Below are 27,231 nucleotides of genomic sequence, written 5' to 3' on the forward strand. Positions count from 1 at the left end.
TTCTTCTCAGCCTTGTCCTTGATCCTCCAGCCACTTGCTGCTCAGTTGCATCTCTTCTCCTCTTCCTCTTTGGTCTTCCAGCTTTCCTCTTTGGCACATTGGGTGGAAGTGGCTTAACATAATCAGTTGGCTCCCAGTATTAGGAAACTCCATGCCAAGTTCTAGATGGATATTGCCATACCCTGCAGTTTCATCAAACTGTGGGAAAGTTTGCTTAACCCTACAATTGCCCTCATCATCTGTACTCACAGGACTATGGAGGTCCTCACTACAATAAGAGTTGTTGTCATCATCCAAAGACCAATTTTCCTCTTCAATTTCATCTGGTATGTAGTCACTGTCATTATCTGACTCAGTACCAGTTAATACAGACTTTCCCTTTGTATGAGCCATATTAAATGCATCACCATCTGACTCAGTGTCACTATTGTCATCTGAGACTGGATCATTGATTCTCCTCCCCATGCCATGGAAGTCATACTGTTCAAAAGCCTTTTGTTTCCCCTTGTCATTTCTTCTTCTATTCTCCTCTTCATTAACTATCTCATTCACATCCTCAACAGCCACCCTCTCATTCCCATGAACACCACCAATCCCACTTCCCTCACCAGTCACACTCTCATTCCCATTACCAGCACCAATCCCACTTCCCTCACCAGTCACCCTTTCATTCCCATGAACACTACCAATCCCACTTCCCTCACCAGTCACCCTCTCATTCACATTATCAGCACCAATCTCACTTCCCTCACCAGTCACCCTCTCATTCCCATTTTCAGCACCAATCCCACTTCCCTCTTCAGACACATTTCCCACACCACAACCCAGCCCATCTTCATCAGCAACAATAGACTCAATCACCACAACTGCACCATCTTCATCAGCAGGTGGGGGTGGGGGTGGGGGTGGGGGTGGAGGAATCATAGATAAGGGCTTATGGTGAGGGTGCTCAAAATAAATCTCAATCTCCCCATTGTTCAACTTGGCTGCTTTACAAATATCCATGATATCACGATCAGTGGAAAGTTCATTCAACACAATGTCCTCTGAAACTGTTGGGTCACGCCACCATATGTTCTGAAACACTGCATAGCCATGTTCTTTGCCCATTAACGTCACAATGTTAACATTTATTCTGTCAAAATCCAAATCCTCCCAGACACACATTTGACCCCCTTCATAGGACACATTGCCATTCTCACCACTAAACTCTAGCAATCCACCATGATACAATATCAGAGTGACATTGTTATCATCCATCTGTAAAAAAATGAAGATATCCAACAGTCAAGAACTGCAACACAAAATAGGGTTTCAAACTCATGGTAGGTTACTCACAAAGAAACTAACGAATAGAATAGAGTAAAATCCCTACATGCATAGAATCATGCATCAGAAATCCCAATGTTAAGAAAACCCCATAAAAATTGAAACTTTAACACAGACACAAAACCCATTTCAGAATAACTAGTTCAGGTACAACTTCCGGTTAGAGTTGAAAACATAGTTTAGGGATCTGAAATTTAGGGTTTACATAAGCATATTATACAGATTTCAACTGCATATTGCAAGATTGAAACGAAAAAATGTTACCTTTGTACGTTAATGAAGAGCACCGTTGCTCCTCTCGTGAGGACCACCGTAGACGATCGTTCTTCTTCGCCAAAGTCGAGTGCTCGTACGCCTCCGACGAACAACCACCGCTATCCTCACGCTCACCGTCGTACCTAGCGCTCTCCGTCACTCCTTCTCTCTGTTAGTGCAACTGGAAATGTAAGAAGTGTAGAGGTTGCTAATATGAGGAGGAAGGTGGTAAGGACCTATTTGACCATATTATCTGCCTACCCTGATCTGACACGTACCCTACGTTTTTTAGTTTTGGGGGGAAACTTTTTTATTTCCACATCAGCTATGGATTTATAAAAAAAGAAAATCCATGTCACACTTCCGTTAACGGAAGTTACTTTTTTTTAACGAAGGACCATCAATGAGGGAGATTTGCCACTTCCAGGGACCACGGGCGTCATTTTAGAAGTTTAGGGACGAAGTTGAAGGCGGTGGACACTTTCAGGGACGAACTTGGCTATTTACCCATTTAGAGTGTATCTTTAGGTCTTGAATTCGTAGTATGGCATGTAAAGTTAATTTTGGATCAGAGTTAACTTCTACTATGATGAACCACAACATTATTTAGTTATGGCCAAAATGCCAAATTATTTTTGGGTTTGCAAAGTCATAATATTTGTCCTGCTAGAAGCCTATAATTATTTAGCGGTGAAATCACTAAGATAAGCGATGTTATTAAATACACCAGTAGCCAACAAAACCAGAAAAACAGTACCCAAACACGCCAACAAACCAAACCAGTATACAAACACTTCAAATTGAACCGCTAATGATCACACACGTCTAATGTTGGTGTTGATTTCTGCGAGTTTCAGATTCAGAATCGTACATCGATCTCTTTCACTCGAGCTACCAAACCCAACTCTACTAAGATGGGTTTCAAGTTCCAGTTCCATCAAAGCCCCTTCACTCCTTCAAGACCCACAACACTGCATTCGCATTTTCTGCAATGCCAGGCAACACCAGAACCCTGCAGAGTGCGAGCTTGCATTGGTTTCCGCACTCAAGTCATGTTCTTCCATCTCATCCCCTTCTCAGGGCCGCCAAATCCATTCACTGGCCTTGAAACTTGGATTCCACTCCAACACCTTCATTCAAAACAGCTTAATCAACATGTATGCCAAATGCGGTTCAATTTCTGATGCCCGGTTGCTTTTTCAGGCTTGTCCTGTGTTGGACCCTGTATCCTGTAACATTATGATTTCTGGGTATGTGAAAGCTGGTCAATTGGACAATGCCTGCCAACTGTTTGACATAATGCCTGGTAAAGGTTGTGTCTCCTACACAACCATGATCAAGGGTCTTGTGCAAAATGACTGCTTTGGAGAAGCCCTTGAGGTTTTCAAGGACATGATGTCTGATAGTGTGGTCCCTAATGACTTGACTCTGATGAATGTGATATCTGCTTGCTCGCGTTTTGGTGAAATTTGGAACTGTCGAATGATTCATGCCTTGGCGATTAAATTGGCCGTTGACGGGTTAGTCCTTGTTTCGACGAATTTGATGCATGCGTACTGCCTTTGCTCAGGCGTAGGGGAAGCGAGAAGGTTGTTTGATAAGATGCCTGAGCGGAATCTAGTTACGTGTAATGTGATGTTAAATGGATATTCAAAGACAGGCCTTGTTGACATGGCGAGGGAGTTGTTTGAGAGAATTCCTGATAAAGATGTGATTTCTTGGGGCACAATGATTGATAGTTATACCCAATTGGATTGTTTGCGTGAAGCTTTAATGATGTATCGTGCAATGCTAAGAACTGGACTGGGACCTAATGAAGTCATGATGGTGAATTTGATTTCAACATGCGGTCGTCGGACTGCAATTGGTGACGGTCGGCAATTGCATGGAACAGTTATTAAGAAAGGCTTTGACTATAACAATTTTATACAGACTACGATTATCTCTTTTTATGCAGCTTGTGGGATGATGGACCTTGCCTCTTTGCAATTTGAAATGGGTGTAAAGGATCACCTAGAATCATGGAATGCTCTTGTTGCTGGATTCATAAAATGTGGAATGACAGACCAGGCGAGGCAAGTCTTTGATAAGATGCCTGAAAGAGATGTGTTTTCGTGGAGTACCATGATTTCTGGCTATGCACAAACCGAACAGCCCAAGATGGCACTTGAAGTCTTCCATAAAATGGTAGCCAGTGGAATCAAACCAAATGAAGTCACCATGGTGAGTGTATTCTCTGCAATTGCCACATTAGGCACATTGAAGGAAGGAAGGTGGGCCCATGATTACATAAGTAGCGAATGTATTCCTTTGAATGACAATTTGCGTGCTGCTCTGATCGATATGTATGCAAAATGTGGGAGCATCAACAGCGCCTTACAATTTTTCAATCAGATTCGAGACGAAGTCTCTTCTGTGTCCCCATGGAATGCAATTTTATGTGGGTTAGCCTCACATGGATATGCAAGTATGTGCCTAGAGGTGTTTTCTGATTTGCATAGGTATCATATTAAACCCAATCCAATTACATTTATAGGAGTCCTAAGTGCTTGTTGCCATGCGGGGCTGGTTGAGTCTGGGCGGAGAATATTTAAAAGCATGAAGAGTACATACAATGTGGAACCAGATATCAAGCATTATGGTTGTATGGTTGATCTTTTGGGCAGAGCAGGGCTATTAGAGGAAGCTGAGGAAATTATTAGGAGCATGCCTATGGAGGCCGACATTGTGATATGGGGAACTTTATTAGCAGCATGTAGAACTCATGGAAATGTCAATATAGGAGAGAGGGCTGCAGAGAGTTTGGCAGGGTTGGCACCATCTCATGGTGGAGGTAAAGTACTACTATCAAACATATATGCAGATGCAGGAAGGTGGGAAGATGTATCACTGGTAAGAAGAGTCATGCAGGGTCAGAAAATGGAGAGAATGCCTGGGTGCAGTGGTGTTATAAGGTAGTGTATGGAGTTTCAATTCACTTACATTGTTTGCTAATTTTAAGGATGAAAATGCATGACTCTTCTTACCAGATGCAGTGACTCTTCTTATCATGCATTTAGGTTTTGTAAATTGTCTAGAAATGCTCATTACCAGTTGTGCTTTATGCTTTACGTATAATGTTATTGTTATATTGGGCTTCAAATTTTGGTTTGGAACCTGGACTGGTGGAAATCAGGGAATTTAAGTGTTTGTTTTTTGGCTCCTTTCTTTGTTCAGTCTGCAATTTCTTTGTCCCTAGTCTGTGGCCCAATCTCTGGTGTCCATTTCTTCTCTGGTTTGTACTTGCCTTTACTAAAGTTGGGTATTGTTCTTATTCCAGATACGCATAATAGGAAGAGGCGCCTGTTTCCACAGGTGAAGGGAACAAAAACTGGGTTTTAGTTTGAACATACATAGAATGATTAAGTTTCTTGTGGTGGTATAGATGGGTTGACTGGGGTAGAAATGGGATAGTGCTGAAAAAGTCTAGAAATAAATCCAATCAGTATCCTTTAACAATTGTCCATAATTTGTGTCAAATGAGATTCAGCCTACTTATAGTTCATTTGAACCTACTACAGAAACTAACCATCATCATGGTAATTGCAAAATTCTTCAATTATAGTTTTGCTCCAAGGTATAAATTATACGCTACTTATTGTGTTGTTTGCTTTTTCTCTTTAAAACTAGAAATATTGATATTTTTATGGTAATTTAGTTAACCTATTGGTTTGTACATTTATTTTCAAGAGAACAGGACCTTATGTTCCTCAGTTTGATCTTACAATCCAATCTTTGGTGAACCTTGACCTGTCAGAGGAAAGATTGTAATTATGATGAAAACAATGATATGAGCATGTAAAAGTAGTGGCCCACTTGGCTTTTGATTCCCCTGGATTGCATTAAGAAAAGTTACCAGGAGGGTTTCTACTTTAGCATGAATGTTAAAGTCAATAACGTTCTTTGTTTGTTATATTCACCTTAAGTTTACAGAAAAATAATTGCAGAATAGAAGCTAGCTTAATTTTTGTTTGTTTTTTTTGGGGTAAAAATTGTCAATATCTAACTTTATGCATCCCTAGATTTGCTAATTTAGCTGTCAGCTGATTAATATTTTGTTGGATAGTGCGTCATTTGGGTACGTAGAATAGTATGGCTTTTGGCTGTGAGCATTTTGTATATGGGTCTTATCTCTTTCATCAAGGTGGATAGCATAGATACTTTGTGCTACTACTTTGGCTTCCTATGGGCCTATTCTTGTCATCGCCTATAATACCTCTACCTCCCTGGGTTGGAAATATTCTTGTTATCTTGTACCTTAAAACGTGACTAGCTTTTCTGGAATTATGATTTGATTGTCTCCCCATGTTGAATGTTTAATTTTATATCTTTTCACTAATTAAAATTGTTGGTGTCACCAGATACTGTGACTTTGAGCGTAGGTACTAAACGTAATTTGCTTTAAACAGAAGCATGATTTCTCAACCATGTTTTCCTTGTTCAACCAGTTTATAACTTCAAATCGGTGTTTATGAATCCTTTTTTGTCTGAGACCCTCAGTATCCAGACTTATTTCATGACTAGTTTGAGTAGAGCATGTTAATCCACCTAAGGGGATAAAGTTCTCTTGATGCCTTTTTTTGCTTCCAATTCATAAGGTTCAAGACTTCAAGTATGAAATTTTGCTGAAGATTAAACAAACTCTTTCCTTCTCATACCATTACGCAGTAGTATTAGGTGTTTTATGAATCCATTAATAGCTTGCTCGGTTATGCGGTCGGAAGCCCTATAAACACTTGTAAGGAGAAGGAACAAAGTGCAGCTTCTGGTGTTATCGTGTTTTGGACTGTGTACCAATAGTCATTCAAACATGCTATAAGTATAAAGCATATGATAGTTTAACTTTTCATCCTTTTCTGCTTATGTAAATGAATGCTCTATTGTCACCTATACTTCACCTCAGTCTGTTTTTTTCAGGGTGTTTGACTGTGAACTTTGTTCTGGAACTGTTACATGGTGTTATATTTTCCCTCCTAAACTTTCCTGTCATCCCACAAAATGTTTATTCTAAAGTTGTGGGCATCATTTACTTGAAAAAGAAAATTACATGAGTTCATGGTGATCTGTTTCAGAAACTATTGCCTATCCATTTAATCAAATTTATTGAATACTTGAAGTTTTGCTGTTTCAGAAACTATTAGAGGAAGCTGAGGAAATTATTAGGAGCATGCCTATGGAGGCCGACATTCTGATTTGGGGAACTTTATTAGCAGCATGTAGAACTCATGGAAATGTCAATATATGAGAGAGGATTGCAGAGAGGTTTGCAGGATTGACACCATCTCATGGTGGAGGTAAAGTTCTCCTATCAAACATATATGCAGATGCAGGAAGGTGGGGGAGGATGTATCATTGGTATGAAGAGTCATGCAGGGTCAGAGAATGGAGAGAATGCCTGGGTGCAGTGGTGTTATAAGGTAATTGAGTTTCAATTCACTTACATTTTTTGCTAATTTTAAGGATGAAGATTCTGATCTTTCAGTATCAATTTTTTTAGGAATCATCAAGCATTTAGGTTTTGTAAATTGTCTAGAAATGCTCCTTACCAGTTGTGCTTTAAGTATAATATTATTGTTAGATTGGGCTTCAAATTTTGTTTTGGAACCTGGACAGGTGGAAATCAGGGAATACCTGTTTTTTATTCCACATTTCCACTACAAGAAATAAGAAATATACAAGGTTGCTGATACAAAACGAGGGGGGATCCTGAATACAATCTCATCTAGAATGTGTAGATAACTATAGAAATGCAATAACGGTCAAGAAAGTGTTAAATTTCTCTGATCACCTAGGTCCTGGTTTAAGCTTAACAAATTACAAATGTATTGGTGATTTTGTTATTTTTGGTTTTTGTAAGCTTAGATACCAAAACTTCGAGTCTGGTTTGTTTAACGTTAGAAAGTATGAAAATGGAAAAATATCACGTTCTGAGATCCTTTTTTATTGAAGTAGTGTATGTTAGAATGTGTTATTTTTTTGTTTTCATACTTTTTAATAGTAAACTAAACTCGCTCTTCATTTCATAACGTGAAACCCGTGAAGAATGCTTCAGTTGATTCATGGCGTAGCATGGTTCCTAGAGCATCTCTTATTTTGGTTACTCACCCAATGACCGTCCTTATGTGCTTGTTAGCTGCTGTTATGCATACTTCCGTCTTCTGTATAGTCTTGTGTTTCTTTCTCCCACACCAACGAACTACATTATAAGGCCAAAATGGAAGACACATTGGTTTCCTGTTACATCAATGCAATTCAAAGCTTTGTATTCATAAAAAAGAACTAAATTTTGATTTTTCAAAATCTATATACACATATATATAATTTTTAATGGTCAAGATTAAGAGGAGGGCTCCATTTACTCCAGGAGCAACTCTTAAAACTTACTCCCAATCTTCACCCTTCGTTTTATTAAAAAAATTAGCGATTCTGACGTGCCAACTTATCTCTCATCTAATAGCAAACTCTGTTATACTCTGCCGCAAATGCTTCTCTCATAATGAAAGAATTACAAAAGTTGACACGTGAAATTTATAATCATTCGCATGATCAATTAAAAATGTCATGTGACTTTTAGTCACATGACTTCATATTTTAATCTTGACCGTTAATGATTTAATATTAAGCTCATAATGACTCATCTCACTCACACATAAAAGCTTCATTTTCATACGATACATCCAAAATAAATATATATATATATATATATATATATATCCAACCCTCTCTTCTTAAAAGTAGTTTAAATTATGGGTTTCTTTTATTTATTTAAAACTTCCCAATTTCTCTCGCCTCATCTTTACTACCCTCTCTCCTTCAACATCATACTCTGAGAATTTTCAATGCTCCATTTCCAACTTCTCTTTCTCCTCTTCGAATTATTACTGCTACATTTCCTATCTCCATTGACAAGGAAGCATCATTATTAATTAGTGGTTAAAGTTAACGTTCCATGTGGTAATCGGTGATGGTGATTTTGATTTTGATGGTGCAAGGACCAGGAGGGTGTTGAACTGTTGATGCAGAAAGGACCTTGCATGGTAATTAACCGGTGATGGTTACATTGATGCGGCGAGGACAGATTTGCTGCTCCATGGAATTTAACGAGAATTGATTGCCAAACTTAGGAAGATGACAGAGAATTCAGATTCCAAACAAATTCACAAAAGTAACCTTAATTTCATTTGGCACATAAATGAGATTTTTATAGTTTTTTTGTCCAAAAGAAAATGTGTTAAGTTACTCCTCCACAAAATCAAATGAGAGTAAGTTAGTTTACCTATATATATATATATATATAACGTTACTGCCTCAGTTTCTGGCTCTCCATTTGAAATTGACTTGCTTGTTCTTGTCCGTTTTTTACTGAGCTGGCAGAACCAAATCCAATACTAATCAAGCCATTGATCTTACGTTTCTAGAAAGAAAGCAAAACTTGGTTTGATGGCAAAAGAAATCTAAACACATGTAGCTGTCAAAAGTGATTGTTTATATCAAAATTCAAAATCCTTAAACTATTTTAGCCTCTATTTGTTAAAGATAAAAAAATTAATGAACGAGTGTTTTATATAAGTAATATAAACGTGGTATAAAATTTTCAATGTGCGAATATTACATGTGGATCTCTATAGATTATTTCAAAACGTCTTATCACTGGCCCATTTTTTTGTTTTTTTAGCAAGTATTCTTTAACTCACAGTTATGAGATTAATTATCTCGAAGCTTTGAGATAACTTTAAGCCGGTATATAACTTTCAACTAATTTTTCTTCATATATATTGTTCAGGACCAAGATTTTTTTTTCTAAATAATGCAAAAAAGTTTTTTAATTAGCAAAAAGGGGCAAAAAAAAATTATTTAGCAAGATGGGGTACTTTTAGTGGTTCCGCGAGTTTTGTTGCGTTTCCCATCTATTATTTCTGAAAAAGGTCTGACTGATTATTGGGAAATGATGGGGTGCAGGATGATTGGAAACATCATTGCTTTATGATGGTTGACCGTGTGGGATTCGCAAGTTTTCTTGCGTTTTCCATGTTCTGAAAAGCAGAGTTTGAATGATGGGTCAATGATGGTGGCAGGGTGGCAGGGTCACGTGGTTTTGACTGGTAAATGATGGGTGTCGCAAGTTTATCTGCGAATCCAATAAACTGATTATGCATGGGCGACACGAGGCATGCATGCATGATTGACATGGGTCTCGCAACATTTGTTGCGAATTGACTTGGCTATTAGTGGCGGTCTGAAACCCCTATAAATAGACCGCCACTATCCAACTTCAACTTCCACTATCATCCCAACCTCTTCACAACCTCAACTCTCATCACAACCTCTTCCTTTTGTTCAATTTCATTCATCCTCAACCTCTCTCAAGCTAAATGGCTGACCAAGAAGTGGTCAAATTGGGTCCGAGGAATGATAGTGTGTTGTATTTGCAAAAAGATGGCAAGCACGTGTCTATTGGTGCGTGGAACCAAATAAATAGAATTCTGAAAGTGAGAAAATATCGGGATTTTCGAGATTTTATTCCCGCTGAAATTGTAGGCCACCTTCGTCAAGCCGGATTTTACGAAGCCGCCTTAGCTGGGTCTCTGAAACTTGACAAAGTTTTAATATCAGCTATGGTGGAGCGATGGAGGCCTGAGACACACACGTTCCATATGCCGTTCGGAGAGTGTACTATCACTCTGCAAGATGTTGCTGTTCATCTTGGCTTACCCATTGATGGGAATCCTGTCACCGGAGTTACTTGGTGTGATTGGTCTGAGCTTGTAGAGGACTTGCTCGGAGTGGTGCCACCCGCCAGTGCTATAAAAGGAGGTGGCTTGAAGTTGGTTTGGCTAGGTGAGCAATTTAATTTTCATAATCTAGGCGGTGCCGACCCGATACAACTTATGTATACAGCAAGAGCATACATCTTGCGACTAATTGGTACTTTCTTACTATGTGACCACACCGGTTCACATGTCCCTCTTAGATATCTCATTCTCTTACGAGACTTTGAGGAGACCGCAAAGTATAGTTGGGGTTCAGCCGTACTAGCACTTCTCTATCATGAGTTGTGCTATGCAACCGGTGCTTCACGTACAGAGATTGGCGGCTGTGCTTATTTGATACAAGTGTGGGCATGGCTAAGGATTCCAGGAATCGGCTCGGATCCACCGAGGCTGCACCGTGGCCTCCCACTCGCGGCAAGGTATGCACATAATTTAAATAATAAATTTTGTTGCTAATTTCATTTCCTTAAATTCAAACTTTATGGTTCATTCATTTTTTATATATTAAACAGATGGAGGGACCCTCCCCCGGAAAAACCAATAAAGTGGGCAAAGAAGCAAATCGAGTGGTGGCGTACCAAATTAGACGATTTGAGTTCTAATGACGTGAGTAGCTTGTGTGGATGTCGTACTTTGCTTATCTTTATTTTCATTTAAATTCCTATCCTTCTTGTGTATGTAGTTTGTGTGGAAGCCGTACTCTGATCGTGTTCTCAATGGGCTTCCGGAACGTTGTCGAGAAAACATGCATTTATGGAGAACTGTGGTGCCAATGGTACTCTATCACGTTTCAGAGTGGCATCAACCGGATCGAGTTATGCAACAATTCGGGATGTTTCAACCTGTACCGGATGCACCGTCTCAACTTAATGAAATGCATGATATTTTTTGCTCTGTGTTGTGAAACCTGTTGTTGAAATTACTGGCAACGTGGCGAATGCAATACACATGATAAGCGTTTGGTGGCTGCCACCCGTTAGACGGATTCCCCACTGCTGAGAGAATGCTGGCGTGTCTGTCTGATATTAGACATATCCCTTGTTTCCTGGTGACATGCACACGCATCAGACGAAGAAACCACGTCCAAGCACCGAGTGTTTCTCCCTCCACAATTGCAAAAGCTAAAGGCAACACATTACTGTTCCCGTCCTGTGTCGTGGCAATAAGCAAAGTTCCACTATACTTTCCGTAGAGGAATGTGCCATCAATTTGTATCATTGGCTTGCAATAGTTGAATGCGTCACAACATTGTTTGTACGTCCAAAACACTCGACCAAATTTCTTGAAATCAGGAACAACATTGCCATACTGGTCCTTATAGTCAGTTGTGACAAACTCGTAATGGGATCCAGGGGAAAACCTCAGCATATATTCCAACCACCTAAGGAGCAGGTCGTAAGACTCCTCCCAATCACCGAACACGCGAGCAAGTGCTTTTTGCTTCGCCTTCCAAGCTTTAAAGTATGACACCTTATAATTGAGCTGACCACTTATCCTCTCTTGTATGAGGGAAATAGGGATAGTTGGTTGGGCACTTACCATGCCTAAGACATAAAAGAAAAATAATGTAAGTTAATAGCAATTTCATATTTGTAAATGTGTAGCGAAATAGTAATCATATGTAAGCAATATATACCAAGAATGTAGTTGGACATGAAGGTGGACGTCATCTTCTTGTGGTCTTGAGAAGTCATCGCATTTAAGCACGTATGCGAACCCCCCCATTTGGATATGGTCCATTTACCAATTTTCTTGGATAGATGTGCCCTTATCCTCCACGGGCAGCCATCTACGGATTTCTGACACTTTGCAGTAAAGTACTATGGCTTGGATTCACTCATCTTATAAGTTTGATTTAGTCTAAGACAATAGTGTAACAGGGCATCCTGTACAGCACGCTTGTTTTCAAAAATCAACCATTTACATAAGTCATCACCAAGCTTCCATGATCCATTCACATCCGTTTCAGAATAAAAATCAGTTTCTTCATCTGGGTGATCCCAGTTAATATATGTATAATGCGAAGAAGCACTCCAGAATGGGGCCGTGTTTGGGTGGCCTATAAAATTATAGAAATATATCAAGTACCATATATTTATAAAAAACAACGCTTGATGAGATATGTTGATTGTACATACCTTGAGTTTCAACATTGACATTCACTGGTGCCGCAGGTTGATCAGCAGGATGAGGTGTCATCTGAGGCTGAGGATTAGCGTGTCGGTCTCCCTCTTCGTCTGTGTCAGACTCGTCACCTCCTTCTTGCATTCTTTCATCTTCATTGTGGTCATCGTCTGAAGGAATGACTTCACCGTCCACATTATCATTGTCAAGGCGGTAGTCATAATCATCGCCCAAATTAATTGCGACATCCGAAGGAACGACGATATTGGCCTCTTCAATACTCATAACGCTAAAAGGCACAGTATATGGTTCTGCAAGAAGCTCCTCATCAACAACATGTCTACCACCGTCTTCAGTGGGTCTCGGTTGAGTAGACGACAGATACGTCGGCACTGACATTGATGAACTTCCAGCTTCAGTAACTTCAACATACAACTCCAGCTGAACCATATATGACTGCTGACTAAATGCATCCATCATGACTTGAACATCAACATTATCAACTATCTCAAAATGCGTAAAAAAATGGGATTCGGTGTCGTCATAAATCTAGAGCTGACTCTAGAAATCATCTGGTTCCTTTGCAGCTTCAACCTTTCGTGGATTTTCTTCTTCAAACGGTCAAAGGTAATGTTTCGCTTCAGATGCATGGACCTTCTCCGACCTTCGAATATGGCACCTTGGTCGCCATGGACAACCCTACCATCGTAATACACAAAAGTAATAACTTGATCCATTGCAAAGGTTTTTTTCGTTACAGAAACGTTATGAAATGCAGGAGATTGAAGTTTTGAAAATATTCAAGTGTATTTTTCGTAGAAGAAAGTTATGAGACTCAGGAGTTTCAAGTTATGAACTTATAGTGTTTTGAATTCACAAAAAAAATTGAGAATCCAGTCAATCTCGCTTATTTTGTCATTTTGTATATCCTGGATTCGCAAAAAAAATTGAGAATTCAATATTAGCCATTCCTTTCCCTCCATGTCAGTACTGCCACCTGAAAAGCACCTGAATTCGCAGGTAAAGTTGCGACACCAATCTTCAACGTGCAACCTGCCACCCTGCCACCATCATTGACCCATCATTCCAACTCTGCTTTTCAGAACATGGAAAACGCAAGAAAACTTGTGAATCCCACCATCATAAAGCAATGATTTCCAATCACCCTGCACCTCCCAATCAGTCAGACCTTTTTCAGAAATAATAGATGGGAAACGCAACAAAACTCGCGGAACCACTAAAAGTACCCCATCTTGCTAAATAGTTTTTTTTGTGCCCCTTTTTGCTAATTAAAAAACTTTTTTGCATTATTTAGAAAAAAAAATCCAGGACGAAACCTCGCTACATGTTTAAGAAGCTCAGCTATATATTAATTGTGCTGGATTCGTTGCTCCCTAATTGTTTTTAATAGTTTTGAGTGATGTTAATTATGTTTTTTTCAATTGATTTGTAAAATTCGACCATATTGATTCAAGTTTTACTTTATTTTTTTAAGCAACTCAGCAGCGTTCACGCAGCTTATACCATCATTATCATATCATTAAGAATTTAAGATTATACTAGAGACAAGATGTCACCATATATAATAATACAAAGCAAATGAGTGAATTTTGAATGTTGATAAAACAAAGAACACAGCCCCCGGTTTCCTCCCTGGGAGATTGCATAAGCACTGAGCTAATGCACTTTATTATTTATAATTATCTGCTTGCTTTTAATTTTCAGTGAAACGTAATATTATAGTCAAAAAATTCTGTTTCTCAATTTACCTTGTTAATTTTTTTAACGAAATATTATGTTTTAATTAAGAAAAACACGAAACGTGCATGTGCTTCTGACGTTATATTGGTACCAAATTCATACAAAAATGATGAGTATATAACAGCTTTAGATAAATAACATAATTTTTTTTGAACTCAGATAAATAATATAATTAAACGTTTATATATGATACAAATGTTTATTATACAAACTGTCAAAAAAAAAATGTTTATTATACAAGCGTTTATTCATAAATTAATTTAAAAAACTCATTCAAATAAACTCAAAATAATTTATATATATGCATATAGGAGTTTATTCATTAATTAATATTTCTGCTTTTAGTTTCTAACCTAAATGTTTCCATTCCAACGCTCAGGAAACTATACTATACCTTCTATAAATTATTTTCTAAATTCAAACATGTGTCTCACTCATATTTTAGCTTGTATACCTACTAGATTAACATTTTGTTCGTTTCTTCGTAAGTTGCTCACACGCTAGCGGCTATGGCCTCGGAATTCCCTAACATGCATTGGTGGGATAACATCCTGGAGTTCCTTCGCTTGTCTCTTTTAACAGATGTATTTTCATTTGCAAGTTATTAAAGTTTTAACCTTACCATAAAAATAAAATTGAATAAATTATGAAAATCAGCTAAAAATATATATTGGCTTTTGAAAAAAAATGAATAGTATATTTAAGAATATATTTAAAAGAATATATATATATATATATGAGATTAATTTCTATGCACTGACAATATAAAATTTTACATAATCATTCAATCACATCTTCTATTTTCTAGTTTAAACATTATTAAATTTAAAATTAATTATTAGCTACCGAAATGGATGAATGTGATTGAATGACAGTGTAAAACTTGTTTACACTACCAGTGCATAGAAATTAATCTCTATTGATATATATTGATTACAATTGATAACTCTAACATATATAATAGTGTATCAATAAAGGAGTCCTTTCAAAAAAAAAATATCAATAAAGGAGTTAGTTATCTATATGACCTATGAAAAAATTTAAATTAAATAACTCAAGTCTAAAGTGAATCAATAATATTTAAGATCGATAACAAAAGTTCACTTAAGATTAAGGTGATTCAACCCAAATTTTTTCTTGAGTCATTTAAACAAGTGCATCAATAAAAGTCTCGCTATCTCCTTGAAATTAAAGATTCTCTTTTGCTAACTTTTAGCTGAAAAAGATGAAACAATTGAAATCAATTCAACATATAAACATGGTACAAAATCCTTACAAGGAAATTTCTTGCACATTTCCACAACGTATGGACACGAAACCCTTTTAGAACCATCCAAAACACAAAATCAAATAATACAAGTCATCCATATATATCCCCCTTTAAATTAAAAAATTCGTACAACCCACAAGAGTAAGTTTCCTTAAACCAACCACATTCTCGTTGGCTTAATTAATTAACTCACACTGGACCCCACCACCCTAATAGTACTGTACACACATAATCACAAAATAATATAATTAATCATCCTTGCTAGTAGCTAGTTTCATCACTCACTCTACCTTTCAATGTCAAGAGGTGAAAACGTTTTTCCCACATGAATAAAGCTCATGGGATTGCCAACTATGCTTCTCTTTTGCGACTCAACGTCCACGTCATCACCTTCTTCTCCTCCTTCTTCCTCATTCCCCAAAGAGAAATACTCAACCTTCCCACCACCATAGAATTTATCCATAACCAAGTACAAAGAAACTGAAAAAATTGTGACCAAGATGATGAACCAGCTGAACTGAATGTTGACCAGCGAGTTAGCTCGGTGGACCGATTCATGATCATGACACCTAACCACCATGTGACCCTCCTCATCGTTCATGTAACACCCTTTAGGGATAAGCTCCGGGGTCCAGAGTGCGAAGCCCATAACAATAAGCCATAGTCCTTGAAAATATATGCTCACGGAACGTGCGAAGCTCACCAAAAAGCTCTTGGGAAAGCAAATTCCCAAGAGCGTGGTGGTGAGCGAGACAAATACCAGGAGCTGCAGTAGCAGGTGGTATTGTCCTTCAGGTCCCATGTGGTCAGCGGAGTGGAGGTGAAAGAGGAGAAGCTGCTGAGCGAAGGCCACGGAGGCTAGCAATTGCGTTAAGGCATGTTTGGTTTGAGTGTTTTGGATTTTTTTGTCGAGGATGATAGAGAAGGCAGCGTAGGTGAAGAAGGTGAGGGAGATGGAGGAGTGTTCGAAGTTGTGGAGGTGGTTGGAGGGAATGGTTCCGTCTGAGTCGAGAGGCTGGTGGCGTTCCGGTCCGATGAAGAGTTCCATGGCGACGGAGGCGGTTGAGGCCGCCATGATGAGGAAGAGTTCGAGGTACTTGGATTTGGATGTGGGGAACCATGGTGGAGAAGTGTAGGAGTTGGGGTTGAGACAGTGTAGCTTGATGTGGTTGAAGAGATGCCATAGGCCAATTAGCAAGAAGCCTAAGCCTGGTGCAACATGTCCCACAAGAGTGCCCATTTTGTTGTTGGTGGTGGTGGGTGGTGTTATGAATTAATTAAAAATGTTATGTTTTGCAACAGAGAAGAATTAAGGAGAAAGAAGGAAGAGAGAGAAAGAAAGAGTTTAATGGATTTTGGTTTGCTGATGGGGCGATAGAGAAAGGGGATGTGGGGGTTTTAAGGATGTTGGGGTCTAGAGAGTTCTATTGAAGTTCAATATTTGGAGGCTTGAGTGACAAGGAAAGTTATTTGTGTCTGACCAGAGACCTATGACGATTGACATGGGGAAGCGCTGACTTTCTAGATGATTAAATAAAATTAAAACCATGCTTATCCTTTTTTTTTTCCAGTCAAGCAATCAACTATATCAACAGCCGAAAATTGTAATCGATCATTTCATTGCTGGTGCTAATTTATAAATGAATGATGATCATGAAATGTGTTTTACCATTAGAGATGATCAAAACTCTAACATCATTGATAAGAGTTTCACATTAACTAGAGATATGATATAGATAGCATTCATAAGGGTAGAACAACCATTAACTCTTGAGCTAGCTTTTGGGTTGAGTTAGGTATGTCTAATTGTAATACAGTATCTGAGCCTATCCTAAATCTGTTTGTTGGTGGAGACCATCTATATTTGGGTCACCCCGTAGATGTTCAGTTCTGCAAATCCCACACTCCAAGTGTCCAACTTTGGGCCTGAGAGGGTGTGTTAGAAGTTTCACATTGATCAGATATATGGTATAAATAGCTTTCATAAGGGTAGAACAACCTTTAATTTTTAAGCTAGCTTTTGGGTTAAGCCTCATAATTCTAATACTCATGATTAAGAGAAGAGCTAAAGAAGTGAACAACTAACCCAACACACAATTTGATTGCATGCTTATCCCTTTAATTGTTGTGGATTACTAAGTTATGTGTATGGGGTGAATAGCTGAAATTTTGAAAGGTAAGTTCCCGTGATCTATAAATTGTATCCGTACCTCATGGGGAGTAATGGGAAATTTCCCTCTATCCCCCTAATTAAAACCTAAAAGAGTACGTAATTTACTTTGATGTGGTCATGTGGGTCACCAACAAGGTGAGCCCACTTAACCTAATAAGGAAACAAAAATGAAAAAGGTATTAACAAAGGTTTGTGGGCCATAGCCCATGAAGTGAATTAAAAGGGAAAATTCCTTTGGTTGCTAAAGTGAGAACAGAATGCTCGTGAAGGAAAGGCAAAGGCAGTGTGCGGGGCAGTGTAAACGTAGAAGAAGAAATTGCGAATAATTATATATTCACATCAAAAATGAGGTAGGGAGAGGTGGAGAAAAAAAGAGATAGAAAGAAATGAAAGAGAAAGTAAAGATGTGATAAGTGATTTAATTGATAAAGAAAAGGAAAATATATAAAAATAAATATGGAAAAGAAATGAAGAGTTGTGTATATTATTATATATCATAACTCAAAAATTGCTGCTATAGTAATTAGTAAAAGTGCTCTATTTTGACTTTGGCCGGGTTAAACACGATTGTAATATCTTACTTGTACATCATGATAAAAAAATGTCTTTATAGAAAAAAAAACGCATAGTTTTTAATCACTAGAAATATTTGTTTAATTGAAAATAGTTTTTATAACGCCATAAAAAACCTTTTTGAAATATTTTTTAATCAATCACGGCTCACATGGCCAATCATCAGATATAAAATTTAATTTTCTAATCAATTTTAGTCATTCAATATTCTATTTCATCAAATTCGGTAAAATTTTATTTCTCCATTTTCTTCTTCTTTCTCCCGTCTTCCAACATCCCTTCTCCAACGATTTTTTCGACAAATCACCACGCTCAAACCTTCACCCTCCTCTCCTATCCCCAAACCTCTCCCTCCTAAATCTCTTTCTAATCGTTTCATGGATTATAGAGCCTTATTAAGAATTTAAGTGGAATCTTTGAATTTGAATTTGAAGAGCTATCTACCTGACTCTGTTTAGAGTTTTGACCATCCAATAACCTACATGCTGACCAATATAACCAACCAACCCTTTTTTTTTCTTCTTCTTGTCTTCGTGCAAAATTTCCATCATCCGCGACGTCATAAAAGATCATGAATCGATTTGTAGAGGCTTAATTCACAGCTTTACTTTTCTTTTTTATTCGTATGACTTCATTCTTGGCGGCTCCATGTGATAATTACGTCAACAAAGTTCATCAATTTCATTTACTTTTCCAAGTTAGCTTGTGAGTTTTATTAGAATATGATGATATTAGCAAATGCTAATTTGCTACCAAGATCATTTGTTATTGGGTTATGCTTAAACTAATATGTCGAAGACATTCAATGAATTGTGTGAATACTGTCTGAAGATAGTGTAACTTTATTAACGTAGTGCTGATGCATGTGATCTTGTGATTACTACGTACACTATTAGACTATTCACAATGGTTTCAACATTCAACACTACTTTTTCTCTTCCCAACACTCCGCATCACCTTCTCTCTCCAGTTCAACACTTCATTCAACTTTTACCCACTCCAATGGTTTTTCATTCAACACCCTACCCCCTACCCCACCACTTTTATTTCATATTTTGATTTAATTTTATATTTTTCGTTTTATGATTTCATAAAATTAAAATTTACGATAAAAATTAAATTAAATAAACTATTATCGATTTAATTTAACTTAATTTTTTTATTTAAATTAAATTAAATTAACGTAATATTTTTTTAACGTAAATTAAATTAAAAACTTAACAATTTAATATTTTTTAAATAAAATATACACAATAATTTATTTTATTTTATTAACTTCAAATGGAAGAAAAGAAACTAAGCACACAATAATACATTTTATTTGCTTAACTTAAAATGCAAGACAACAAACTAAACACACAACACACAAATAACGTAATTAGTACGATACAAAGCATATTTAATCATCATACATTCCAAACTTTGCCCAGATGTGCTTCACTAGATCTGCTTGTAGTTGGTGATGGACATTTGGATCACGGAACTCGGATCTAGCACGCACGTGATCCGCAAAAGCGGGTAACACCTCGGTCGAGTATGGTTGCGGTGTACTAGATTCACTTCCCTCAGCTTGCTCAAAATCGGTCCAGCGTTGAGCATATGTATCTCGTTCATCCTCAACAATCATATTATGTAATATGATGCATGACCTCATGATGATACCCAAATCAGTTATGTCCCAGAAGCGAGCTGGTTCACGGATGATTTTAAAACGAGCTTGAAGCACTCCAAATGCACGTTCGATGTCCTTCCGACATCCCTCCTGATGTTTTGCAAAGCACTTATCGGGTTCAGTTTGAGGAAGTCTAATAGACTTGACAAAAGTTGGATAAGAAGGGTAGATACCATCAGCTAGATAGTATGCCATATTATAGGGACGTTGGTTCACGATGAAATTCACACGTGGAGCGTTTCCCTGTTCCAATTCATCAAACACTGGTGACCGGTCTAGAACGTTTATATCGTTCAAGGTTCCCGGACATCCAAAAAAGGCATGCCAGATCCAAAGATCAGGAGATGCAACTGCTTCAAGAATAACTGTGGTGGTTCCCTTATCCCCTCTAGCAAATTGACCTTCCCATGCTTTAGGACAATTTTTCCACTCCCAGTGCATGCAGTCAATACTCCCGATCATGCCTGGGAACCCCCGCATTTCACTAACCTGTAGTATTCTTTGCAGGTCCTCTTGGGTTGGTGCTCTCATGTACTCTTGCTCATACAATCGTATGATTCCTTTACAGAATCTACGTACACACTCCAATGCTGTAGTCTCTCCTATTTTGATGTACTCGTCGACTGCATCTGCTGCCACACCATATGCTAACATTCGCATTGTTGTGGTGCATTTTGCTAAGGGCGATATACCTTCTTTCTTCGCTGCATCGACTCGCTGGGTGAAGTAGCTATCACTACTTGAAAGGTCTGCAACGATTCGAAGGAACACATGTTTTTGCATCCGGTACCGGCGACGGAATATTCCATCGTCGTATGTAGGCTCATTGGCAAAGTAGTCGTCAATTAGCCTTTGGTTTGCCCCTGCATGATCTCTACTGAGATATTTTCTACCACGAGGTGCGCTACCCTCCAATATTAGATTTCTACGCTCCCTAAAGTGGTTGAGTACATAAGTGTCTTCTCTCTTGCTTTTTTCAAGGTAAGCTTCGAGATCAAACTCTGGTGGATCCATTTTTTGTGAAATTTGAAGTAGATGGGAAGAGATGGGAAAAGATGGGAAGTAGATGGGAAGAGATGGGAAGTAGATGGGAAGTAGATGGGAAGAGATACATTGAATGGTGGATCTATGAGTCCATATATATAGATAACTTGAATGGTGGACATTGACGGATTCGAAATAATATGAACTATAGTTAATTATCGGATAAGGACTAGATTCGAATTGAGTGATGCATATTCAAACTCGGTAACCCATACATTAAAGCCACTGACAACACCGACAAATTATTAAAGTAAACAGTACAGACTTGACAAAACACTGACAAATTATTAAAGCAAACACTACAGACTCGACAACACTGACAAATTATTAAAGCAAACACTACAGACTTGACACCACATGAAAAATAATAAAGCAAACACTACAGAAAATTAATTTCCAAAGAGCTCTTGGGACAACCGCTTCAACAGCTCTTTCTTGTGGTCACTGAGATGCTCCTCTTCACTTAACTTTAGAAATAATTCCATTTTCTTAGCTTCAGTCTCCTCTTTCCTCAATCTATTAGTCTCTTGTTGCATCACCGCCATCTGCTTCAATTGTTCAACCTCTATCTCCTTGACTTGTTTGTATGCAGTCCAATCTTTCTCCATCGCCTCCAAGGCAGCTGTTGTGCTCTTCTTTTTACCCTTTTTTTAGCTGCATCCCTACCCATTGGACGGGGAATCGATCCTATAGAGTTTGAGCCACATGCATCACTCTCGCGAGATCTCTTAGATCCACTACTTCCTGAGCCAACACTTCCTCCTGCTTGACTACTGTAACGTGGTTGATCGCAGAGAGCCTCCCATTCTGCCATCAAATTAAATTGACCCTTCTTCCCATCTGCGTATAATTCTTGCGCTTGGGTCAAAATATCATTCTCCGACCAACCGCTTCGTTGCATACGCTTAGCGCCTTCATAAGCGCCAATCCATTTATTTATTTGCTTGCTCATATAATTATAACGGTTTCGGCATGCATTTTCATCCCGCGGAGGATTGAATGAGCAATGTTGATTACAATACTCAGCAATTTGACCCCAAAATGTTTCTCTTTTTTGGTTTCTCCCGACAACACTGTTTGTTCCATATTTAAGCCACCCACTAATTAACACCTTATTTTGATCAGTGTTCCATGCTGGTAAGTGACTTCTCCTGCTCGTAGGAGTTGAATCCTCTTCATTTGGAGTGGCTTCATTACCAGCTGTCATGCCAGTAAGATTCATTTGTGTTGAAAACTCGGGAAATTCAGGTGCACCATCATTAGACGACGGTGTTGGAGATGGATATCTGAACATAGATCCATGATGGGGATGAGGACGTTGGTTGAGAAATTGAGTTGGATCTTGAAAATTGTTGTGATTTTGGTAGTTGGATTGATTTGGATCTTGATAATTGTTGTGATTTTGGTAATTTGGATGTTGATAAATGTTGGGATTTTGGTAGTTGGGAAACTGATTTGGATGTTGATAATTGTTGGAAATTTGGTTGTTGGGAAACTGATTTGGATGTTGATAATTGTTGGGAAACTGATTTGGATGTTGATAATTGTTGGGAATTTGGTTAGAAGAATTCTGGGTGTTGAAATGGTAGTTGTTGGGATCCATTTCAAAGCAAAAGGGATAGTTGAAAGATAATAAGATGAATAAGATGATGGAAAACTTGGTTTTTTTTCTGTGTCCAAATCAAACGAACCAAGTCTCTATTTATAGAGAAAAAAAAATCATGAATTTTGGTAATTTTTTTATATTTTTTTAATTTTTTTTTAATGAAATAATTGAGTTGGAAAGATTAGGATAAAAGAAAATCGCCCGGACGAATTAAAACGCGACACGCGTCCAACATCAGAACGTCCCTCTCTCCTCTGACGCGTGGCACGCACGCGCCTGTCGGTGCCCAACCGACGCGTGCCACGCGTCCCACCACGGTCCGCCTGGGTCCCACAGCCCTGCCATTTCTGCAACAAACGCGTCTTGTTGGCGCGTGTGTGGCACGCGCCTGGCATTCACCAACCAGGCGCTGCCACGTGTCACCGCGTTCAGGTTTAAGCTGTGTTGAAAATTTTCAACACCTCTCTCCTCCTTTCAACTTTCAACACCACATTTCAACACCATTAATCACCCATTTCAACATTCAACTCCCCCCTTTACACACCATTGCTGATAGTCTTAGATGAATATATTTGTGATTAATTAGTGTGTAGGTATAGCAAATTAAGGACTGAGATGAGAATTTCAATTTTCCATCTACTAAGGGGGTTTCTATTTAAAAATTGGGTTAATTTAAGTAGGGTGGGCTCATGGGTCAAATCAAACTGGTTAGCTAGACATCGTATCTCTAAATAAAATTTTAGTTTAGATTGACGGGCTAAGTTTGTTCAAATTTGGAAAGAGGAAAACTAATTTGATGTTGGTTTATGTGCGAGGTTTAATTTGTGATTTGCTAACCGAAACAAGCTTGATTCAAAACTGAACATCTAGAGGGGTTAAACAAACTTAGGTTAAATTTTTATTTTGCTCACTAAACCTAAAACTCACACTCACATCGTCACTAGGAGTTTTTCTCCTTCACCCTCATGCGGTCATGCCATTGTGTTTCTTCCGGTGTGCCTTTGCCTCTTAGCTTCGTGATAAAGTTAAACTAAAACAAGTACAAGGAAGACTCTTTGAGGATATGCTCATGTTTGGTGAGGTGCGAAAATCACAAGTGGGTGACGTCACGCTCATGCGAAATGTCTTTCTCTTCTTAGAGAGTTAGGGTCTGATCAACTACGAGGCGACCTCAATGGGAACCAGTGGAGACGCAAAGAAGGTGGAGGAAGAGAATGGGAAAGGTGGGAGATTAAGGTCGAGGAATGAGCACCCAATGGGATCTGTGTAGTGAAAACGTCGAATTAGTCGAGGCACCTCTGTAGAGCGATGAATAACGCATGAAGTATAAAATAGTAAATCACCTTTTGAAGTAGTATATGCAATGGATAATAAATACTTATAAACAATGATTACAATTGAATAAGAGAAAAAATACGTGCAAGTCGTCGATGTTTATCTTGTATCGTCTAGCAAAATCCTTTTTTATAAGATAGATAATAGTAAAATTATTAGGATGACATGTGTTTGACAGTTTGAGATAGGAGTGAACGAGGTAAGCTGAGTTGTGAATTAAATTTACTGTGTTAAATTTTTTTAACCATGTGTCCAGACATTCACCATAGTTAAACTTTTTTTTTTTGAAAAACCTAGGAAAACTTGGAAAAGATGAACCATTTGTGTGTGGGGTAAAGTAATTTATTGAGATAATGCATTTTTTTATCATAAAATACACACGAATTTTAAAAGATGAAAATGATATGAAAGCATCAACTTAATTATAGAGTATTTATTGCTTTAATTATTCAAAATTTTCCCATAACAAAAAATGAAACGGTTTGAATTCCAATAGCATCAAAATCGAAGCCCTAAAACCGAAACTGCCAACACATTCCGACCCGATTCGAAACGATGGAGCACTGAAAACCCTCGAAGCCTTCACCACCACCATGGCGATCATGACGCGGAAGCGCCGTCGTATGATCGACGACGCGGCATCGGCATCGGCATCGACGGCGAGCGTCGTCCTGCCGGAGGAACTGATGATCGAAATCCTGTCTAGGGTTGAGGTGAGCAATCCATTGCAATTCCGGTGCGTGTGCAAGTTGTGGAAATCGCTGGTGGTTGATCCTCAATTTGTCAAGAATCACCTCCATAGATCGTTCACCGACATCACCGATCTCGCATCCAAAGCCATGGATGACATGAACGCGTTCGAGTCGCAGCTAAATTACAATTATGCCCCTGTTCCGCCGCCACAACAACCACCGCAGAACGATGAAGAAGAAGAGGAGGAAGAAGACGAAGAAGAAGAAGAAGAGAGGAATTCTTTCTCAAACGAGGTGGCTCAGTTGGATAATCTCTTGCTGGTTGTTCGTTCTCTGAAAGGAAGCTTGGAAACAATCAAGGTCGATGTTCAAGCCATCAAGGAGAGAATGAAGTGCCTTCAAAGCTTTCTGCTAATTTATCTCAAGACAGCAAAGGCTTCTTCTTCTTCTGTTTCTGCTTCAGCTTCATCCTCTCACTTTCTCTGATCTGATGAGGTTCAGTTTTTCTTTTTCTTTTTTGTCAATGCTGCTGCAACTGCTGAATTATAATTTATCAACAATCTAATATGGTTGCTCTTTTTTGCTCTTTGGTTTAATCTGAAATCATGATTAAGGAAAATTAGTGTAAGTTAATTAGTGATTTTGATGCTATTGATCATGTTTTAGAGTGTAAATGTATGGATTATTAGTATTAGTTTAGATGAATGCAATTTTTAATATGTGGAATTGGGTATTTGTTTGTTTATTCATGTGCTTACTAGCTTTTAGTTTGAACAAGTCACAAGGATGTTATGCTTCCTAACTTGGTAGCATTGTCTTGTTTCATGTTGGAACAACAGAAACAGAACTGAGATATTTTTGCTATTGTTTAATGTGAATTGTAAATTGTTATGTTTATGGCCTCATTCTGAACTGTGAAGACAGGGGGATCCATGTCAGAAATGTTTTTTATATGACAATATTTTCATATACATGTCCATTTATAATTGAAATGATGAAAATATCATTTGATGAGTCATTTGCAATTAAGAATTTCTCATTGTTAAGTATGTGCTTATGCTTGTGGGGTTTGTGTTTGAGGTTTTTGTGGAATTTTTTTTGTAGTGGTTGGGTTTTTGTCAACTTGTTTTGTTGGCTTGGTCACTGTAATCTCAACTATGTTGAGAGGTGTTGTTTCCCAACTATCTATATATTTCAATATATTTTTCTTTCGGAAAAAAAGTGCTCATTGTTCTTCGGTTTTACATGGTAGAATCACAATCTTTCCATGCTGCATATTACTAAATTTTTAAAAATTTGCTTTCCATGTTCATATTTGTTTACTCCTTCAACTTCTATCTCTGTAATTTGAAGGATAAAACTTTGATGTAGTTTCACATATGCAGTTTTTACTGTTGTGCTGAATAGAGTAAGTTATCATGTTCACCTTTGGCAGGTGTTTTTTTTTTCATTCATTAGGGATCACATTCTCTTTCTTATATTCGTATTTCTCACAATTTTACATATGTTAAATGATAATTTCAGTGTTTATATATATAAAAAAAACACTTGATTAAGAATGAATCCGGAATTTGACCTCAAAGAGTGCTTAATCCTAAATTTGATTATGTATAAAGGTTTTGCAGTATCGCCCAAATGATCAAATGAGAGTTTTTTACACACAGAATAAGGCAACAATATGAAATAGTATAGAGAGAAAAGGCATAGCTGTCATAAATCAAAAAATAAACTAATTGCGTTCATAAATCAAAAATACACCTTCATAAGAAAAACAAAATGCAAGCATTCGTCTACAGAAGATGCTGAACCCTTTCAAGCAGGGGCGGACCCACGTTGAACTGAGGGGGTTCAACTGAACCCCCTGAAAAAAAATTTCCTACTTACCCCCCTAGAGTGATTTGTTTTTAAACCCCCTGAAATTTGAAAATTGCACCCAGGTCCCAGTCAACACTCAGTCACTCATTCCACACTCCTCTCTCTCTCTCTCTTCCTCACGCACTCACTCTCTCACGGTCTCAACTCTCACCTTCACGATCCAGAGTTCCAGACCACCACCGGCCACCAGCCCACCACCACGGTACCACCACTACACCAGGCCCCAGCCACCACCACGGCACCACTCATTGATTCACGGTTCGACTGTTTCAGTGTTCACTCTTTTCTCTCTCTCTCTCAACGCTGCAACCCACCAGGCGGCAGCCACAGCCCACCAACGCCACCAGTCCACCACCACCGCCCACCGGCGGCCGCCCAACGCACCACCACTCTCTCTCTCTGCTGCTGTTGAAGACTTGAAGCTTGAAGGTTAGTTAGAAATTGAAAACCCCAAATTGAAAAACCCCAAATTGAAAACCTAAACCCCCAAATTGAAAACCCCAAATTGAAAAACTCCAACACTTTTTATCAAATCATTGTGCTGCTGTTGAAGCAATCTGAAAGTTAGGAATTGAGTTTGAGTTTAGTTAGTTAGGAATTGTGTATATCATATATGAAGGGAATTGAGTTTAGTTTATTTAGCATAAGCTTGTTGTCCTGATGTAGGAATTGAGTTATAAGCTTGTTGTCTTGTTTTTCCTTTTGCTGAATT

At 38.3% G+C, this 27,231-nt stretch overlaps 6 protein-coding genes across 13 annotated transcripts; 3 read left to right on the forward strand and 3 right to left on the reverse strand.

Annotated features, from left to right (window-relative positions):
* Nucleotides 1–2,309: 2,309 nt before the first annotated feature.
* On the forward strand, nt 2,310–8,899 carry LOC130724079 (pentatricopeptide repeat-containing protein At5g19020, mitochondrial-like). Of its 5 annotated transcripts, none has more exons than XR_009014426.1 (3): nt 2,310–4,538; nt 6,755–7,040; nt 8,616–8,899. XR_009014426.1 is itself a non-coding variant. In XM_057575249.1 (2 exons), exons 1-2 carry the CDS (start codon nt 2,413–2,415, stop codon nt 6,762–6,764), a joined length of 2,136 nt encoding a protein of 711 aa, XP_057431232.1. In that variant the 5' UTR covers nt 2,310–2,412; the 3' UTR covers nt 6,765–7,529. The 5 variants fall into 5 exon arrangements, 3 of the variants coding, with proteins under 3 accessions (XP_057431232.1, XP_057431234.1, XP_057431233.1); XR_009014425.1 differs by lacking the exon at nt 8,616–8,899 and adding an exon at nt 7,121–7,531; XM_057575249.1 differs by lacking the exon at nt 8,616–8,899 and having other exon boundaries at nt 6,755–7,529.
* Nucleotides 8,900–9,647: 748 nt separating this feature from the next.
* On the forward strand, nt 9,648–11,051 carry LOC130725734 (serine/threonine-protein phosphatase 7 long form homolog). The gene is made up of 2 exons (XM_057576936.1): nt 9,648–10,813; nt 10,907–11,051. Exons 1-2 carry the CDS (start codon nt 9,996–9,998, stop codon nt 11,049–11,051), a joined length of 963 nt encoding a protein of 320 aa, XP_057432919.1. The 5' UTR covers nt 9,648–9,995.
* Nucleotides 10,873–13,685, reverse strand: LOC130722035 (uncharacterized). 4 transcript variants are annotated; one of them, XM_057572623.1, is made up of 4 exons: nt 13,527–13,685; nt 12,533–13,217; nt 12,031–12,453; nt 10,873–11,938 (listed from the first exon to the last, which is right to left on the reverse strand). In XM_057572623.1, the coding sequence occupies exons 2-3, from the start codon at nt 12,996–12,998 to the stop codon at nt 12,215–12,217; spliced, it is 705 nt and encodes a 234-aa protein (XP_057428606.1). In that variant the 5' UTR covers nt 12,999–13,217; nt 13,527–13,685; the 3' UTR covers nt 10,873–11,938; nt 12,031–12,214. The 4 variants fall into 4 exon arrangements, with proteins under 4 accessions (XP_057428606.1, XP_057428602.1, XP_057428605.1 ...); XM_057572619.1 differs by having other exon boundaries at nt 10,874–11,938; XM_057572622.1 differs by having other exon boundaries at nt 10,874–11,938; nt 13,516–13,685.
* A 1,820-nt stretch (nt 13,686–15,505) lies between these two features.
* Nucleotides 15,506–16,935, reverse strand: LOC130726502 (uncharacterized). The gene has a single exon (XM_057577779.1). The coding sequence runs from the start codon at nt 16,787–16,789 to the stop codon at nt 15,836–15,838; it is 954 nt and encodes a 317-aa protein (XP_057433762.1). The 5' UTR covers nt 16,790–16,935; the 3' UTR covers nt 15,506–15,835.
* Nucleotides 16,936–19,590: 2,655 nt separating this feature from the next.
* Nucleotides 19,591–20,642, reverse strand: LOC130723828 (protein ALP1-like). Its single transcript, XM_057574964.1, has one exon. The coding sequence runs from the start codon at nt 20,625–20,627 to the stop codon at nt 19,695–19,697; it is 933 nt and encodes a 310-aa protein (XP_057430947.1). The 5' UTR covers nt 20,628–20,642; the 3' UTR covers nt 19,591–19,694.
* Nucleotides 20,643–24,411: 3,769 nt separating this feature from the next.
* LOC130723450 (uncharacterized) lies at nt 24,412–25,318 on the forward strand. Its single transcript, XM_057574508.1, has one exon. It carries the CDS (start codon nt 24,546–24,548, stop codon nt 25,128–25,130), a length of 585 nt encoding a protein of 194 aa, XP_057430491.1. The 5' UTR covers nt 24,412–24,545; the 3' UTR covers nt 25,131–25,318.
* Nucleotides 25,319–27,231: the final 1,913 nt, after the last annotated feature.

Source organism: Lotus japonicus, chromosome 6 (genome assembly GCF_012489685.1).
Source record: "Lotus japonicus ecotype B-129 chromosome 6, LjGifu_v1.2".
Classification (NCBI taxonomy): Eukaryota; Viridiplantae; Streptophyta; class Magnoliopsida; order Fabales; family Fabaceae; genus Lotus; species Lotus japonicus.